At 33.2% G+C, this 19,485-nt stretch overlaps 2 protein-coding genes and 1 long non-coding RNA gene across 3 annotated transcripts; 2 read left to right on the top strand and 1 right to left on the bottom strand.

The window, feature by feature from the left end:
* Positions 1-232: 232 nt before the first annotated feature.
* Positions 233-1,483, bottom strand: LOC120161644. Its single transcript, XR_005519493.1, has 4 exons — positions 1,138-1,483; positions 892-985; positions 744-812; positions 233-534 (listed from the first exon to the last, which is right to left on the bottom strand). It is a non-coding gene; the product is annotated as an uncharacterized LOC120161644 (long non-coding RNA).
* Positions 1,484-4,047: 2,564 nt separating this feature from the next.
* On the top strand, positions 4,048-6,858 carry LOC120161984 (protein SMAX1-LIKE 3-like). Its single transcript, XM_039172184.1, has 3 exons — positions 4,048-5,364; positions 5,467-5,674; positions 5,766-6,858. The coding sequence occupies exons 1-3, from the start codon at positions 4,199-4,201 to the stop codon at positions 6,705-6,707; spliced, it is 2,316 nt and encodes a 771-aa protein (XP_039028115.1). The 5' UTR covers positions 4,048-4,198; the 3' UTR covers positions 6,708-6,858.
* Positions 6,859-13,490: 6,632 nt separating this feature from the next.
* LOC120162384 (chaperone protein dnaJ 10-like) lies at positions 13,491-19,470 on the top strand. The gene is made up of 10 exons (XM_039172543.1): positions 13,491-13,690; positions 14,131-14,190; positions 15,415-15,497; positions 15,626-15,785; positions 16,635-16,764; positions 17,391-17,549; positions 17,763-17,941; positions 18,037-18,117; positions 18,182-18,343; positions 18,980-19,470. Exons 1-10 carry the CDS (start codon positions 13,604-13,606, stop codon positions 19,079-19,081), a joined length of 1,203 nt encoding a protein of 400 aa, XP_039028474.1. The 5' UTR covers positions 13,491-13,603; the 3' UTR covers positions 19,082-19,470.
* The last annotated feature ends 15 nt before the right edge of the window (positions 19,471-19,485 follow it).

Here is a 19,485-nt window from a genome sequence, read left to right as displayed (position 1 = left end):
TTAACTGACCTGACCAAATGTCTATGCACCAGTCAGAAACTGAAATAACACTTTTTTAATATTCAAGCGTACTCGTTAACAGCCATCGAAAGTATCTCCCAAATGGTACTCGAGTTAATGTTAACATTATCAAAAGTACTCGTTAACAACCAGAGTTTTCATCATCACAATCCAGAACCGATGGACTACAGATTCAGTAGGTCAAGTGGATTCAACATCGTGCAGGACATACGAACATAATCCAAAGCTCCAAACATTTGAAACATTTCACATCATTTAGTTGTGTAACCAACGTTTTGTTTCATATGGGATGCAGGTCGTGTAAGTGTGAAGCGTCGAGAAACATCCCACCATGCATTGTGCAACATGAACCTATAAATCTATAGAGAAAAAAAATTTTAATATCCCGAGCTCACATAGGATTTGGTACAAGAACCAACCAATTTGGTTTATAGGGTATATCTTCAAGTATTAATAACTATCGATATCAGTTTCCGGCCATCTAAGGTAATAACGCAGGCAATTCACCAGCACCTGCAGGTTGTGTAGTAAAAGTTTAAGAGCAAGGGAATGATGACAAAGATCCAGCAGAAACATAAGTTTAACAAGAAACTTTATGTATTGGCCTTATTTCTCAAAATGAATGGCTTCATTCGAAAAATAAAGAACATTTGATACTTAGGCAACTGAGAAAAAACAAATTGATATCGTTCAGAAAATAGATTGTCAACCTTAACAAATACCTGAGACAAGGAACTATTTAAAGCTGCTCCTCTGTAGCTAACGTGAAACTTGTCTTTCGCCACTAATCCCTGTGAAGTACACAGAACAAAAGGTGGTGAAAAAGGTTTCAGTGCGCATATACGGACTCAAAAAACGAGAGATGGATACCTCCGTATCAATTTCTGCAGATTCTACATCAATAATGACTTTGATAATCTCTACCAGCAGTCCAGGCCGATCTGCTGTCTCTATGGAAAGCAAGCTGGTAACACAGGGAGCAAATATATAAGCTGATTATATCATAATGGATTTAAAATATCCCAATATGTTGGTTGTGTGTGATCTAAACTGTGGAAAGGTGTGACTTATGAGCTGAAATCCATTTCCCATAAGAATTTATTTTGGATAGCAAACCTCCTATTGGGTCCATCTTCCTTGATACGTATACGAGTAGCAATGTCAACATCAAGCTGCACCAACAAATTTATAGAGGCTTAGGCTCAAAGTTCATAATATCCCAAACCCAAATGGCGCTTGCAACAACTCTTTGATATCTAATCAGAAGGCATTTTCATTTTCGAAGCCTGATCTAATCTTGATGAAATCAACATGTGCTTTTGCTTAGAGTTGGGGGCAGGAAAAACCAAACTTAAAAAATTATTAAGATTAGTTGGACCCCATTCTATGTCAAAACCGAATTAAATCCACTCAAAGGATTCAGCTATGGCGGCAATCAGTTTGGACTCAGAAATACTCTGAAAAGAACTAGAATACCATTCTGAATCCTAGGTAACTTAAATTCAATGTCCAGTTTTCAAACGGCACAAAGGTAATCCATTCAAATGTCGTAAAAGCTAGAGGCGACATTCAATCTGAGATAAACGGAGTATAAAATGCATGATTCTAATTTTGTATAAAATATTTATGTCCCAAGAATAAGTCCAGCATATATTAACAGATTTATCATTGCCTTTTTTTCCCCCCTAAAATGAAATAACCAGAATCTATAACCTTCAAGAATAATGTAAATTGGAATCAAGATCATTCGTTTGTGTAACACAAGGAAACACTGCTACTGGCATCCTATTACATAATTCTCTGAATCATCCAAATTTACTTAGACAGGAGTGACCTAACCACATGCACGTAACAACCAATATTAACAGTATTCCTGGATTCCAGCTTCATAAAAAAATCCAAAAAATGCAATCAGATAGTACTTTAAACAAACTGAGGTGAGGAGGTCTCTTACCTAAACATAGACAACTCAGCTATGAAATAAAACAAAGAAAAGATAAAATAAGTTACATAATTGGTTTGGCCAGTAATCCCAGAAAAATAAGCTTATAACATTTTGAAAGGAGAAAGCAATACAAGTTCCCACTTAACTGTATCAATGAGAGCACCCAGACGATTTCCAAAACTCAGCTGCACAACTGTTGCTTCTGGATCTGAATATTGATCAATCAAAACAATTGGCACTGGAATATAATCATCATCTTGTCCAGTTTCCTGCAATGTAAATCACCTAATTAAACTAATGGCATAATTATATATGCAGCGTGATGCAGAACAAGAATATGCTCATCAAGGGATTAATATATTTAGATTTTATGGATTGAATGGTAATTTTAGCATCTAGAAGAGAGGAATGTTAAAGACAAACATCCAAATGACTTCCAAAAATCACTAGGAAAGCAAGAGAGGAACTAAATCTCAAGCTTCTCAGTTAGTGAAATAGTAATTTTGTCCTTTCAGCTACAATGTCTTTAATGTACTTGAGGTTGGGCTTTGTTTCATGGTGTTGAACTGTTGATGACAAATAAGGGTTATGTCAGATATTTCTCGGTGAATTGGGCCTTCACAATGGCACCAATGCCCAACCTAAATAATTGTAAGACTGCTATAAAACTCGGGTTAATCCAAAATTTTGATAAGTACTTAGTCACAAGGTCAGCTTCTCGAACTTTACTTCATTTACTGAAATGTCTTTGAATGACTAATGGATGTATTTGACAAATTCATAAAATGAATTATAATGTTAGCTTTTTATTCATTTTATATAATTTATTATAATTAATAATTTATCTTCACACACTCATAAGAAACATTTTTGTTTAAAAATATAAACCGATATGATCAACGTTAAACGTTTCATTTACTATCGAGTTCGTTTGATTCATGCAAACGAAATTTATTTTAGATATTAATTTTAAAATTAACATATTTTGATATTTAATTGATAAAATGATATTTTTCATGTCAAAAAATCGTCATTCGATGTGTGCGCCATTTTTTTTGTGTGTGTTTTCTCATAGCCATGATTTTCACTAGTGGTTGATCTTTTTTAGTCGTATGGTTTAAAAAAAATGGGTCAGTTTCATCTCTTCAGAACATTTCAAAGCCTTCTCCGGAAGAGAAGCACGTGGCCATCCATGAATAAGTGTTGTATAGGTTTTAGCATTTGGCTTTACTCCAAGACCATGCTTATGGGATTGTATTCATTGCTCTCTGGTAAACAAATGTCAAAATAAGAATTTACTGCTAAAAATAACATGGACGTCAATGTACAAGAAGCGCCCAAAGGCTTTATTTATAATGAAAATAGTGCCACTGTGCCAGGAATCAAATTAACAAGCTTCATCAGTGAGAACTTGAACACAAGTTGAGTGCAGCAGACAAAGGAACAAGTCCACCGCAACATAATTCATAATCCATCGATTAAAATGTTGTAGACTGTTATACCGCCTGAATACATCCGTCGAAGAATGATGACAATCTACAAATATAATTAGCCAAAACACAAATCGAATGAAAACCTTTGAAGATCATTTAAAGCAGTCTTCATGAATATGTGATCTAAAACTCATATAAAAAGGAAAAGAAAGCAAAAAGAACTTCACATTTCCCAATTCTCTCCAAGCTTCAAACAGACAGATAGTCCACTCTTCCTTTCCTTTTCCTCCCTTTTTCCCAATTTCTCTAATTATTCAATATTGTCATCTTTTTAATTTAATTATGTAAATTACCCGTCGCTGAGAATAATCATTTTAGTATTTTTATAAAGACATATAAAGTGCTTATTCCGTTCTTTGTTCTTAATAAAGTGTTTTAAAATCATATAAAAATAAAAATCACTATTAAAGCTGCCAACTTTTAATTTATCGACATAAATTTGTGATCTAAAAAGAAAAGAAAAGAAAAGAAAAGGCAAAGTTAAATCACATGCAAGCCACTTTCGCATACAAAAGACCAAAATTTTGCCTCACTAACGGGAAAAGCATAAACCCCAACTTCCACTTGTCACCAATAGCTTCGTCTTCCTCACATATATATAAAGCTTGATGGCTGCTGCCTTAGTTTGATAGCTGATAATACATCAATTCTTTGTTTTTCTGGATATCTAGATGAAACCCACCGAGCTTGAAGCTCTAAGGATCTGATTTCGTTTCTTGATTTCCAGTGTTTAAAAAAGATGAGAGCTGGAGTTTGCACTGTGCAGCAAGCTTTAACAGCTGAGGCTGCTAGCATGGTGAAGCAAGCACTTGGTCTCGCTCGACGGCGAGGCCATGCGCAAGTCACTCCTCTTCACGTAGCGAGCGCCATGCTCGCGACGTCAACCGGTCTTCTTCGAAGAGCTTGTCTTCAATCTCATTCCCATCCGCTTCAGTTTAGAGCTTTAGAGCTTTGTTTCAATGTCGCACTCAATCGCCTCCATGCATCCACTTCTAGCCCTTTATTAGGCCCTCATCACCATCATCCTTCCCTCTCCAATGCCTTGGTGGCCGCGTTTAAGCGCGCTCAGGCTCACCAACGCCGAGGCTCCATCGAGAACCAACAGCAACCTATTTTAGCTCTCAAAATAGAGTTAGAACATCTCATACTCTCCATCTTGGATGATCCGAGTGTTAGTAGGGTTATGAGGGAAGCTGGTTTCTCTAGCACCCAAGTTAAAATCGAAGTAGAACAAACAGTTTCCATGGAGATCTCTTCCCAAACTCCATCTCCAAAAGAAAGCAATCCCAACCCACAAGCTCTCGGTGCTAACCCGAATGGTCAGACTCAGTATGGGTTCGGATTTTCATCGAGCAAACAGCTAGACCGAGTTAGGAACGACCGAGATGTGACCAATGTTTTGAGCACTATGATGAATAGGAAGGGAAACACCGTCATCATAGGAGAGTCAGTCGCCGTTGCCGAGAGTGTTGTTAGAGGAGTGGTGGATAAGTTCGAGAAAATGCAAGTCTCTGGGGATTTAAGATACCTTCAGTTAATCAGTCTTCCACTGTTTTCACTAAAAAATCTTGATAAAGATGAAGTGGAGCAGAAGCTTGTAGAGCTCAAATGCCTTGTCAAGAGTTATATGGGAAGAGGGGTTGTCTTGTTCTTAGGTGATCTCAAATGGATTTCAGAGTTTTGGTCAAGCTATGGTGATCAAAGAAGGAACTACTCTTGCCCGGTGGAGCATATAGTCATGGAACTCAAAAGATTAGCGAGTGGGAAATTGTTTCTCATGGGAATTGCAACTTTTAAAACTTACATGAAGTGTAAATTAGGCCATCCTTCTCTTGAATCAATTTGGGAGCTTTATCCTTTTACAATTTCAGCTGACAGCTTAAGTCTCGGTCTTAATCTTGAAAGGTAAATTATTTGATTTATTTTCTCGAGAAAAAAAAGGGTTGTTTGTTTTACTTATGGCTTATGCTAATCATTTTTATTCTTCCTTTTTTTGCTTTATTCCAGCTGCGATGCTCATTCTCAGTATGAAGCAAAGGAATCTATAGATTCGGTTACTTGGCCAGTGTCTGAAGCTGAAATAAATAAGAATCACAGTTCCTTCACTGATAGATTGTTCAACTTCGACAATGTCGTCTCTTCCAGTTCAAGTTTGCCTTCATGGCTGCAAAGCTACAAGGAAGAAACCAGAACAAATTCTTCCCATGATAATAAGGTATTTATCCTTCTCCTTTGAACTTCAGTTTGCAGAATTAATCATTGAAACAAGTTGAAATTCACATTTTCTTTTGCTTTTTTATTCACAGGAAGCTAACTGGCCAGTCATCTTTGAATCCAAGAAGTCACCCAAAGAGCTCCAGTTTTGGATATCTGAAAACGACCCCAAGCCTGAACTCCTCTCGAATCCGAATTCTAGCCCGAATTCGGCTTCTTCGAGCGAGGCGATCGAGGAGGATATTGACGGAATTAACGCGTTCAAGGATCTTAATGCTGAAAACATTAACATTTTATGCAATGCTTTGGAGAAACAGGTTCCATGGCAGAAGGATGTGGTTCCTGAAATCGTTAGCACCATACTAGAATGCAGATCGGGGACGAGAGAAGGCAAAAGCTGGTTAAACCAAAGAGAGCTCAAAGAAGAAACTTGGCTGTTCTTCTTAGGATCCGACAATGAAGCCAAGCAGAAGATTGCTAGGGAGTTAGCTAGACTCGTTTTCGGTTCCCAAACCAGCTTTGCCTCCATAAGTCTGAGCGATTTCGGATCGAAAAGGGCCGATTCGATCGAAGATAACAAGAGGAAGAGATCAGATGAGTCAGGCAACATTGATCATGTTCTTCAGAGATTTGGCGAGGCATTGAACGAGAACCCTCACAGGGTTTTCTTCGTGGAAGACATGGAACACGTTGATTGTGGTTGTCTGAAAAGGATCAAGCAAGCAATTGAAACCGGAAAGGTGACAATTTCTGATGGTGTTACGGTACCTGTAATGGATTCCATTGTCATTTTCAGCTGTGAAAGCTTCAGTTCGATGTCGAGAGCTTGTTCTTCGAGGAGAAGGCCAAATCGTAGTGACCCAGAAGAGATGAAAGGAACAGAAACGGAGCAGGATGAAAAACAATCTGTTTCTCTGGATTTAAACATTGCCATTGGAGATAACAGCAAGGAAAGTGACCATGAAATTGGGATACTGAAATGTGTTGATAACCAAATTGTTTTTAAAGAACAGAACAGGGGAAGAAGATGGTGATGAAGGAGGCAATTATTTTTTACTTTGATTTTTGTTTCGCTTACGTTGTGTGGTATATCTGTTTGGAGGGATAGAAAGAAAGAAAGAATCAAACTAACATGGTTTACAGTGAAATCGTGGTTGGGGATTATTTGGAACGACAGATTTAGCTATGTAGAACTGATCAATATCAATGTATAATTATGCATCGTTGATATATGTATGTATGAATGATAGTCTCATCCTACTCTGTTATTGTTAATTATGATAGCATCTATTCAGATTTGTATCAATAAAACTAAAATTATACAAATATCATTTATATATTTTCTAAATTTTAAAAGATAGATAAATGAGACATTTATCTTCACTATTACTCTCATTTTTAATTGTGATTTTTTGAACTGACAACATATCAAATATTTTAAAAAATAAAAAACATGTAATTGTAGAATGAAATACAAATATTTTTCCTTATTATTAATTTTTGAAATAGTAAGTAGCTAATTTATCAAAAATCTTTTTAGCTCAAGGGTATATAATACTCTTAAGTTTAATTACTTATTTGATGCTTAAATTTTTCCATTTTTCAATTTGGTATTCTTTTCAAACTTAGTATTTAATTTTTTATTTCGTCAATTATTTTGAAACTTAAAAAATTTCTCAGTGAAATTTAAAGATTTCATGATAAAATCTTATGTTGTGTAACAACGTGTGAGGTTTCTTTAATTTTATTGCAGTGGAAGTTCTATTAGATTTTATTGTGTAACTATGTGCTAGTTATTTAAATATTATATTATTTGTGATTAATATTTTTGGTTACAAAACACACACAAAATTATTTTCTATAATTTATAATTAAGAGATTACAAACCCTAAACTAACACCTGCCTAGCCATTTATTTACTTTTAAACCTATTAATATACAAATCGGTGTCTTAACTTGTAACTTTATTCAATTTGGCATTTTATTTTTTTTATCAAATTGATATTTAAACTTAAAAAAAAATCTCAAACTGGTACTTGTATTGATTTTTCATCTCAACAATCAATTAAATTACTGACATGGTATTGACTGGTCAAAACTTTAAAGCAATTAAGTGTCACATGTTACAATCTAATTAGTTGTTAAAATGACATATCATCATCATATACAAATGTGGGGGGAAATGACCATTGGAATGGTCCTAGTTATTAAGACAATTTTATTCTCACTACATGATTAGAGTTCGAATAACGTAATCTACATGTGTGAATTTAGATCGAAGTATTTAAAAACAATTCAAATTTAAATTTTAAAGCTGAATTAAAATACAAAATTAAGAAAAAAATATCAAATTTAGGTGTGGATTTGTATATTAACCCTACTATAAACATTTGAAAATAGTGGGGGGAAAGACTAATTGAATGTAAAAGATTCATGCCGTAAGAGCTATGCAAAGTAGCGATCATACTTTAAAATAAAAGCAGCATATTCTTCTATAAATAGATAAATAAAGATCACTTCTTTTCATGAATGGATAGTTGATTTAATTTTTCTTTCTTTTATTTTCTTTTTTTCCCTCTAGTTTCAGTTAAGTATTTACAACCTAACATTCCTAGCCCTTGAAAAGTATCGGCGGGATGATCAAAATCTAAATGAAGATATGGATACAGTCACATAACGTAAAGTTAAAAAGGGTTTATATTGATTTATGATAGTTGTGTAAATAAAATTAGATTATTAAAATTTATAAAAAAAAATAAAAAGATATTTACTAAACAACATGGAGAAAATCTTAATTATCTATTTTATACCATCCAATTATCCTAAATTAGTGTACAACTAAAAAGTTTTTACATTATATAAATAGATCAAAATATATACATATATGAGTTAGGATCTACTTATACAATATAAAACTATTTTAGTTTTACACATATTTAGGATCGTTGGATGAATCAAAAAAGACGGTTGAGATTAACTCATTGTTTTTTATCTAATAAATATCTTATTATTTCCTATTGTTAATATCAATCGTCTATTCTCATTAATTTAACTCTCGTAAATCTCGATAAAACTAAAAGGTTTTATAATATATATATTAGACAAAATATTATCAGAAATATCATTTTTTTAAATTAGACAAAATAATATTTTAAATTAAATTAAAAATATTATAAATTTATATAATTTTTTAAATTAAACAATATAATATTTTAAATTAAAAGTTAACTTTAAATCAATTTTCGTACATAATTACTCGAAATTTGTATGTCGGGAATAGGGGTGTAAACGAGCCGAATCGAGCTCGAGTATTGATGAGTTCGACTCGACTCAAACACTTTGAAATGAAACTCGACTCGAAAACTCGCGAGCTTAAAATTTTCAAACTCGACTCGAACTCGAAATCCTAAACTGAAGCTCGTGAGCAGCTCGAAAAGGCTCGAAATAAAAAAAATTCTTAAACTTAACTCGATTGAAGCCTCAAACTCAAACTCGAACATGAACCTTAAATATAAGAAATCATAATGTATTTTTTTATAAAAATATCAATACATATATATTAATATTATTAATAATTTATTTCTAAAAAAATAAAATTTTAATATATTATATTTTCGAGCTGCTCACGAGCTTTTCGAGTCGATTATCGAGTAGCTCGTTTCGGCTCGTTAAGAACTCGAGTCGAGCTCGAGCTCGAGTCGAGTTTATTCGATCCGAATATTTATCGAGCATTTATCGAGTTAATCTCGAGTAGCTCGTGATATGTCTCGTCTCATTTACAACCCTAGTCGGGAACACTATAAAATTAATAATTACTAATTAGTCAAATCATTGCCTCTCTGCGAAGCAACCAAGTCTGATGAAGCAAAACATAACAGGCAAAGTATCCTAATCTAAAAGCAAAAGAGAGAAAACAAAAAGAGAAGAGAAAAAAAATAAAAAAGAATCTGTATTTTTCACAAAAGACTATCATGTATATTTTCAGAAAGAGAATGTAAAAGAAAACATAATACTTATCATTGTTTTATATTGTTTTGTAAAATTATTTTCTTAGCATGCAATATACATTGATGGTAGAAACATATTGAGTTCACTTGTCACAATTCGATTAATGTTCGATTAAATCTATAAATTATTAAAAATCGACTCAAGGTTTTAAGAGTCGAAATGAGTTATTTAATATTTAACTCAAAAAACTTGTGAACAACTCGAAAAAATAATATATTATAATTTTATTTTTTAAATTATATTATTAATAATGTTAACAATTGTATTTTTTTAAAAACACATTATAAGATTTTTTTATGTAATTAAGGTTTAAGATTCTCCAATTTGAACTAAGCTCTAGTTTGAACTTCAATCAAACTAAATTTGAGCATATTTCAAGTTTAAATTTTTTGGAGTTTGAGTTGAACTTCAATTTTTTATTTCGAGTTCGAGACGAGTTTGAAAATTTTAAATTCGTGAATTTTTTAGTTGATTCAAGCTCAACATTAAACTTTTTAAGCCGAGTCAGATTCAACAATACTCAAACTTGACTCGTTTATGGTACTGCATCAAATAATTTGTTAAATAACAGTGTATATTTAAAACACCATCAAGGTGGGATAATTTATCCTTTAATTTTCAAATGGCAGTGAGTAACTCACCTCTTTAGTCTGATTGCGTCGCCCAAGACCTCGAAACTTTGAAAAGATAAAAGAGAAGAGATGGTTGGGCATGGAAATAGAGACAAAATTTCCTCACATTTAACCCTTTTGCAGTCTTTAAGCCACATAAAAAAACACATAAAGCTGATTAGTTTACTTTTATTGAATGTATTGCATGGAAGTAAGGGAAGTAATTCTGGGATCTCTCAAAACCCACCACCAAATTATCACTGAATAATTGAACGGAACGAACCTGAAGAGCACCACTGCTGCTCTGCCTCGGATCCTTCAAAACGCTGCTGCTTTATATGTAGTAAAAGACCAGTCAAAAAGAGGACAATGGCATTGGCATCAAAGTTAACAAAAGAATATGAGTGAGTGGTGATGAAAGATTTTGTGTTACCGTTTTCGATATGTTGTTTGCTTTCAATAATTGGTTTTCGTCTTCTCTTTAAGCTTTTTCTTTCTTTTTGGAGATGGAGAGTACTTTTTTTTAAGTGCTTACTAAGTTTGATTTTGACAGGTTGTTGCTCAATGATTGACTCAAATTTTCTGAAACAAACATCACAACTTCCTAAACGGACTCACTCTTGTCTTTTAAATTTGGTTAATAGACTGTCCAAAACATTAAAATGAAAATTGAAAAGAATGTTCAAACTCAACTCACTTCCATCTAAACAATGTTTGTTCTTTTCTTTTATTTCTTTTTCCCCTAAACAACCTGTCCATTTTTTCTTTTTCATCTTTAGTTGATAAACGACAACATCAACCTTACTGGTGATTATTGTTGTGGACATTTCTTTATTTTTCTTATCTCGTATATTTTTTTATTTTTTAATATTTTTTATGACACGATTTTCTCTACCTATATAACACGTTTCTATGACTTTTGGTATGTTTTTCAGTTTTATTTTCGATCGTTTGGTTGTTTTATCATTTATTTTTAGCATGATTAGATTTGACGTTGTCACGATTGATCAATGTGACGTTCATTTGTTATCCCACCAATCTTTCCTATTTTGGACTCTCAAATTTGATGTGGATACGCATCTTGCATCCGTATATAATTTTCTCACGATGTTTGGCTCTGATTTACGTTTATTGGTGATCTTTCTGTAGTTAAATCTTCTATTGTGGTTCGTTTGCCGTAACAGTCAGATCTTTTTGTATCTACCTATTGTTCAAGTTTTTTGGGATGAATTTTTCACCTTTTCCTTGTATGATCGTTATATGATCTTGAGTAGCTAGTTTATTGAGTTAATGGTTATGGGAAGATATGTGTTTAGTTTACAAAACTAGTTATAAACATTCATTGTCATTTTGAATATTTTTCTTTTTAATAAAATTAGTTGTTTATATTATATATATATATATATAACTCCCTTTAATCTAATTCAACTCAACGGCGCGCTTATTGTTTAAACAACAATAAACATTTGACGAGGTTACTATTATAATTGATATACACTCGTACCACAACAATTAATTTATTAATATAATGTATCTGTAAAATTATAATAATTATTTTTAGAACAACGACTGAATTTTATTAAAAAAATATAAAGAATCATAGTTACAACGCAATTTAGACATAGAAAGAAAAATAATGATTATAATCATAACAAAATCATGCATGTTAAACCTAAATATACGAAGAAAAACAAAATATTTCTTTGAAAATAAATAGCATCAGTTGGATCAAATTTGAACCTCTCATCTAAAAGACTAAAACCTAGTTCATACGAGCTGAACTTGTCCATAGGCCAGACCGTGATCTCATTTTAAAACATTTTCATAGTCCAAACCTACTCAAATGACCCATTTTACAATTCAATATATATATATATATATATATATATATATATATATATATATATATATATATATATAAACATTTTTTTTAATTTTTTGAAGTAATTATATAATTTAATTTAAATTTAAGCTAAATCGGCCCGGAAGTGAAAAAACCATTGCCTAAATTGAACCTAAATCAGGTCGGGCCAGTAGGATGGACAAGTTATTCGACCCATGAAGAGGTCTAATATGGGTCAAGCCTGCTAGATTGAAGGAGGACCTCCACCAGCGGACAGGTCTAGCCTTAAGGCCTAAACTTTTCGTTACGCAGTTGAGTAGTCAAGAAGGAAGAGTGAAGTATCAGAGATAAATTAGTCAGAAAAAAATTAAAGGATATGAACTCATATTTTGAACGATCCGATCCAACTTTGTGTTTAACAATTTTATATCCATGGAAAGATTATCGACACCTAGAGACCTGATTAAATTGATTGATTAAATGAAGTATTCGGTGCATACCAATCTTCATGACGAATAAGTCTACCATCCTCAACATATGCCTGATCAATGATATTATATCTAAAAAACTTGTATTGTTGTTTGATATGCAAAGCATGAAATTTCGAGTCACATTAACAATCAAATTGAAACAAAAGCAAAATGAAAGAAAAACTTCAAAGTTCAGACCTCCGTTAAAATTGTATTTTCCGTAACACTATATTCAACAATTATTAATTCACTAAAAAAGGAAATAAAATGTGATTATCACATCGGTAAAATGCTTTCCTCATCTATTAGAACTCATAGCATGAATGATAACATGTTTTTAACCCTCCAATTGATATATTTCTACATTTGGTCCTTAATATTTATACATTCTATCAACTTAATTTTAATTTAATTAAAAAATTACGCTCCAGTTTGCAAATCTCTTCAATTTGTTTTCTCTCCAATCAGGATGTGTCATCACATGATTGAAGGGTTAAATTTTTAATTAAATTAAAATTATGATCAAATTGATTGAATGTACAAGTATTAAAGATCAAATTATATTAATTTTATTAAATTATATTTCAGATAGTCCGTTAAATGTTAACGAAAAGTGATTTGATTGACAACATTTAAATAATCAAGTGATATGGTTGATAAAAATAAAAGATCTATGGTTAAAATAAAACTTCCACATAGTTAAATGGTCATGGTGTAGTTTACCCTTTATATAAAGGAAATAAAAGGCAGCGCGCTGACTGGAATCTGGCGGTAGTCAAAGGTTTGCGCGTGGAATTACGTCAAAAATACCGAATAGTCCTCAATTCTGGATTTGGATACATTTCGTTTCCCAATAGTACTTTAGCACGTTTTTACATTTTGTTTTTCCTATTATCTTATTTTCATCGAAGTAAAGACTATTTCTTAAAAAGCAAGTCATTTCCGAAGTTTTCAAGTAAACAAAATTCAAAAAGATCACTGCAAGTTGTCGATCGGCAATGGTGAAAGAGACGGAATACTACGATGTGTTAGGGGTGAGCCCTTCTGCTACAGAGGCGGAAATCAAGAAAGCTTATTATATCAAGGTGATTATTTCTCTATTGCTGCTAAATTAGGTCATTTTTTCCTTTCAGTTTTGAATGTTGGTAGATCCATCGGAAAACAATCTTTGATAGTAAAATCAGAGCTATCCTTACTTATGCTCATCTCTGTTCAGCTGGATTAGGTTATCTTTTTCAGATTTAGTGCTGGTAGATCCGTCTGAAAACACTCTTTGATTGTAGAATCAGAGCTAGCTAGCCTTATTCAAAGTATATACTAACCAATTTAATCTTTTTTTCTTAGATTTATTTGCTCAGTACTAAGAGTTTCCCCCTTTGTCATTCTCCATTCTTTTTTTTAATAGATCGGCATATCCTTATGCAGTTCAGCTAATGCTCCTCAGCAAATTTTGGCCTTCAACCTTTTCACTTTATGGTTCGTGGTCCTTTTAAGATGAAATCTTCACTTTGTTTATTGTATGCAGGCACGGCAGGTTCACCCGGATAAAAATCCCAATGATCCTCTAGCAGCACAAAATTTTCAGGCAAGCCTTACATTTAGCATGATCAACAGTCTGCTCCCCAAAAAATTGGTGTTCAAATGATGGCTTCTATTCTTATATAGTCTAGTAATTGTAATAATGGAAGTGGATATTTGCTTGGAGGGATGTCTTCCCTTTACCTGCTAATAATGTTTCAGCACCACAAACTCGCCTTACTGCCAAATGCTGCAGACTGGCATTACTAAATCAGTGTCTTTTTTTTTACTTTAATGTTTATATGACTTTCTATATACTATTTATTTAAGAACAAAACATAGGTAAATGAAAATTGTCATGAGGACCATTAATATCTATACAGTTTTTTAGGCTTATGTAAATAGCTGTTCCATATCAGGTACCTCCTCCATAAGTTGTGTGCTTTGTAGTCTTGAGAAATAATTTTTCACTTTAAACTTCAAAATGAAGTTCAATTTTGCCATAGCTTCTTTTCAGGACCTTGCCTCAAAATTTTTATTTGCTTGTTGGATCCAGACCTAATCACATTCATCATTGCGCCATGAATCGTTTAGTTGTCTGCTATTTTTTTAAAACTCTTTGAAGCTGTTTGGGTAAAGAATAATGATCTTTTACCGGAATCTCAGTGTTCTTGTGGAACAGTGAGAATAAACCTAAACCCTTTCACAGTTCACACCATACGAGGTTAGCAGTATGAATTATGTTATCTTTAATATGCTTTAATTAGGACCACACCGACGTATCCTTAGTAAGAGGAAAAAAGGAGACAAAAATTGATTAACTATACAGTTATATAGACAGTCTTTTGAGCATTGTGTCAGGTACAAACTGCTTCAGTTTCCATCCTTATTGTGTACATTGCTTCTGTTCTTTACCTCAACATTGGTTAGATCTTTAAAGCTGTTTAAAGCTATTTGGGTAAAGAATAATGATCTTTTATCGGAATCTCAGTGTTCTTGTGGAACAGTGAGAATAAACCTAAACCCTTTCACAGTTCACACCATACGAGGTTAGCGGTATGAATTATATTATCTTTAATATGCTTTAATTAGGACCACACCGACGTATCCTTAGTAAGAGGAAAAAGGGACAATTTTTTTTAACTATACAGTTATATAGACAGTCTTTTGAGCATTGTGTCAGGTACAAACTGCTTCAGTTTCTATCTTTATTGTGTACATTGCTTCTGTTCTTTACCTCAATATTGGTTAGATCTTTCTGGTGAGTTCTTATTTTTTAAGTTCTACTCAGGTGTTGGGTGAGGCCTACCAAGTATTAAGTGATCCGACACAACGACAAGCATATGATGCTTATGGGAAATCAGGAATTTCAACGTTAGTTTCCTATTCTAAGTCTATTAATATATATATATAATCTCTAGGTTCATAGGTTGTCAATTTTTCTTAAAGAAGTGTGATATTCTTTCCATGGATTTTAATTTGTTGTTTTTTGTAACCTGCAGTGAAGCAATTATTGATCCTGCAGCAATATTTGCAATGCTTTTTGGTAGTGAGCTTTTTGAGGAATATATAGGGCAGCTTGCTATGGCATCAATGGCCTCGCTGGACATTTCTATGGAAGAGGGGCAATTTGATACTAAAAAGTTACAGGAGAAAATGAAGGTCAAAGTTCTTGTTTATGCATGTAGAAGATAGACACTTGTACAAAGAATTTCAATTTTGATAGCGTGAATATTTGACGGAAGAAATAGAGCAAATGAAGTCTTAGTTCAATAAACTATGAATTATTTTTTGCTTTATAGTAACTCCTCTTATTGTTTGAACCTAGGAAATCTTGTGGAGAGGAGCAAAACTAGCTTGGACTTTACAAGTTTCCCAAAAAAAAAACCCTTAAACATGTTCACCCACTTCTTCTGTAACTTTTAAGATAAATATATATTTGGGTGGGGGGTGGTGGAATGTATCTATCTTCTGAAAAGACAAACAGGCCTTTCTATCTCAGTTGATCTAGGTTTGAACGGTTTGGGAAATTATTTTGTTGAATAAGTTATTAATTACGGAATTGGATTTTTAATAATAGAATTATTTTTCTTATTTTCATTGCTAGTGAGGTGCTACTGGAAGTCATTATTACGATCCCGTAGCTTCTACCTTTTTGTTCTTGACCTCCTTACAAGATTTTGCTGAAAACAGGAAAACTAAAAAGAGGCAGGTGTTAAAAAGTTTAATTTTATCCTGTATTATTTTATTTAATGTCAGCATTTATAAGGCAATGCATATCTTCGAGTATTAAGACATTTTTATCAACTTACAGTTGATAAATTATTCTTAGTATCATGATGGATTGTTGGTTTGATGTAGCTAGAAAGATTTTATTCCTTAGTGTTGACTTCTTTTACCTACTGATAAAATATTATCCCCGGCAATTGCTTAGTATGGTCGCTTGAATCCCATATAACACCATAGATATCTTTATATAAATTTCTTGGTGCAAAATGTTTCTGTCTACAGGTTGTTCAAAAGGAAAGAGAAGAGAAACTTGCACAAATACTGAAAGATCGACTAAATCAATATGTGCAAGGAAACAAAGAGGACTTTGTTAATCATGCAAAAGCTGAGGTATCAAGGCTCTCTAATGCAGGTAGTATTTCCTGTTCTCTGAAAATTGGAAATCATTTTTCATCTTGTTGGATGAATTTCTACATGTAAACAACTAAACATCTTCATGATTCTTCACCGTTCATTTTATTTGGCCTTCTGAAATGATTGCATTAATGACAAAAGTGAGCAGTCATCAACACCAAATTGAAGATTAAACCGAAGTTCTGTATATTCTTGAATATTAATCTGTTTTTCTTGTTGAAATCAGTTTAAGCTTGCATTTAGGTTCCAATTTTAATTTGCCTGGAGATGGGAAATTCTAAAATTAGATTATTTAATCTATTTTGTGAATTTTTCAAATGGCTTTCCGATTTGAAAAACCCTTATATGCAATACACATGGGGCAATTTTAGTGCCATTCAGTGTAAACTTAGTCACTATTGGGGTTCTTTGATATAAGTTTCTAAATTGGTGATTGAAAATGGCTGCTGAAGCATGCTCACAAATTTTAATTTAGGATAGCAATATCTGCTTTGCATGCCTTGGAAATCTTTTCCTCGTTATCTTTATTTTTGTTGGATGTTTGATTGTATAATTTTTTTTGATAAGAGTTTGATTGTATAATTGATTTTCAGTATTGACTGATTTGCTGTACATGTTTTACAGCCTATGGTGTTGATATGTTGAATACAATTGGTTATATATATGTAAGACAAGCAGCAAAAGAGCTTGGGAAGAAAGCGATATACTTGGGTGTGCCATTCATTGCCGAGTGGTTTAGAGTCAAAGGCCATTCTTTTAAATCCCAAGTAACAGCAGCAACAGGTGAGTAAACTGCTGCTAACTTTGATGATTAGTACACAATGATCTGTTTTTTTTATAACTCTTTGATTTTGTACTGCTGTTTGATCAATGATGTGTCTTTTATTCAATCCTTAACAAGAATAAAATCAATTGCACTTTTAATGTTTCTTGTAAATAAGAATTGTTGTGGAAAGAATTGTTGTGCTCAATCACTTTTTAGCCTTCTTGGTTTAGGTGCAATTGCTTTGCTTCAGCTTCAGGAGGATATGAAGAAGCAGCTTAATGCAGAAGGAAACTACACTGAGGAGGAGCTTGAAGAGTACATGCAATCTAACAAGAAGCTGATGATTGATTCTTTATGGAAGCTTAACGTAGCTGACATAGAATCTACTCTTTCTAGTGTTTGTCAAATGGTTGTTTCATTTGTCTCTTCTTTTATGGCTATTAGATGACACTGATTTAGTTATTTGTTGTATATTCCCAGTAATCTATCAAACATTTGTTTTAGGTTCTCCAAGATGGCAATTGCAGAAGGGAAGAGCTTCGAGCACGAGCAAAAGGGTTGAAAACTCTGGGTAAACTCTTCCAGGTATGCATTTCTTTTCCTCTTTATTAATTTGAAATCTTCATGAAAATGCTATGGTATGGTGTAGAGGGCCAAGTCTTCCGATGGAAGTGAGAGTGAACCTGTTATAGGCAGTAGTGCTGTTCATACATTGGATGGAAATGAACCAAGCCATGACGGCAGTTCTCTTAATGCATCATCAGTGTCTTTAAACCAGGAAGAGTTATCTCGTTCTACATTTGCATCACAGGTATGATTATTATGCAGGTCAATAAACTCTTTGTTTTATCCATGTGAACATGGGCCTTTTTGTGCAGATGGCGTTATAACTGTTCTAGATTAGCTGTTACTTACCTGTGATATAAGCAGGCTGGCAAAAGTATTTTGATTTCATAGTTTTTGATTACTTTGGTTATGTTTAGAGAATCTGGGATTGATCTTAAGATATATGGAGGAGACCGTGAAGATCTTTCATCTGATATTATCATGTGGTGTGTTTAATAATCACTCATGCTGCAATAAATGGCTACACCAAAGCTGGGATTCGATTTGAATTTGTTTGTGAGAGAGAAATAGTAATGTTCAGATTTTTCTTCACACGACCTTCAATTTTTTAACTCAAAATACTGAACCAAAGTAAATTTAAAGCACTACATAAGATGTGGTGTCTGGGTTCTTATGTTCAAAACAGACAGATTGAAATTATTTTTTTTCCAGAAAGACCCTGAATATGCCACTTTTTCGTTTGGTAGGAGATGGTAAAGAAGGTGAATGCTAGAGAATCACAAATGTTCTTTCTCATCCATGTTACTACCGTTCTTACGTGGTTTAACTATTAAAAAAAAAGTACACTTTTTTCTGACTATTAGAAGCATTGAAATTGTAGAGTCCGTACGTGGAAGCCCCCAACTTCGTGGATACTCAGTTCACCTTCAACTTTCCAAGGCCAACAGCACCACCTGGTGCACAAAGGACATTCTTGAATTAGCCAAGGTTGAGATGGTTCATCCCTAAAGGTGCATGATTTGTATTCGTGGATGCAGCTATCACAGGTATTTGTGAATGTCATGTCATTTGTGTACGCATGCCAGTCTCTGGGTGGTCTGATCATTGTTTGTTATTGTGTTTAATATATTTATGAAAGATTAGATCTATATGCATAGAGTGAAAGAAAGATGGCTGTAGAATATTGTTGTTTGCATTTCACAGGTTGTGACTGAGATATTACCTTCTTGCCTGCCTCTTTTTTTTAGTAGTTCGTTTTGCATTTGTTGTGTTGTGGTTTTAGAATGTAAATTAGTGATACACACACCTATTTCTCTCTCTCTCTCTCTCTCTTTTTGTGTGTGTTTGAAATAAAGTATTTGGTTTCAGATATTGGCAACACTGTAT

The sequence above is a fragment of the Hibiscus syriacus genome, unplaced genomic scaffold (genome assembly GCF_006381635.1).
Source record: "Hibiscus syriacus cultivar Baekdansim isolate YM2019G1 unplaced genomic scaffold, ASM638163v2 tig00111402_pilon, whole genome shotgun sequence".
Classification (NCBI taxonomy): Eukaryota; Viridiplantae; Streptophyta; class Magnoliopsida; order Malvales; family Malvaceae; genus Hibiscus; species Hibiscus syriacus.
The sequence above is the reverse complement of the archived record's forward strand: the minus strand, read 5'-3'. Positions and strand labels throughout refer to the sequence as shown.

Bases quoted from the DNA above. Each gene is read 5' to 3' on its own strand.
- LOC120161984 (XM_039172184.1), top strand. From the start codon at position 4,199: ATGAGAGCTGGAGTTTGCACTGTGCAGCAAGCTTTAACAGCTGAGGCT. The intron at 5,365-5,466 runs GTAAATTATTTG...GCTTTATTCCAG, and splicing joins CTCGGTCTTAATCTTGAAAG to CTGCGATGCTCATTCTCAGT. The intron at 5,675-5,765 runs GTATTTATCCTT...TTTTATTCACAG, and splicing joins ATTCTTCCCATGATAATAAG to GAAGCTAACTGGCCAGTCAT.
- LOC120162384 (XM_039172543.1), top strand. From the start codon at position 13,604: ATGGTGAAAGAGACGGAATACTACGATGTGTTAGGGGTGAGCCCTTCT. The intron at 15,498-15,625 runs GTTAGTTTCCTA...TGTAACCTGCAG, and splicing joins GGGAAATCAGGAATTTCAAC to TGAAGCAATTATTGATCCTG. The intron at 17,942-18,036 runs GTTGTTTCATTT...CATTTGTTTTAG, and splicing joins TTTCTAGTGTTTGTCAAATG to GTTCTCCAAGATGGCAATTG.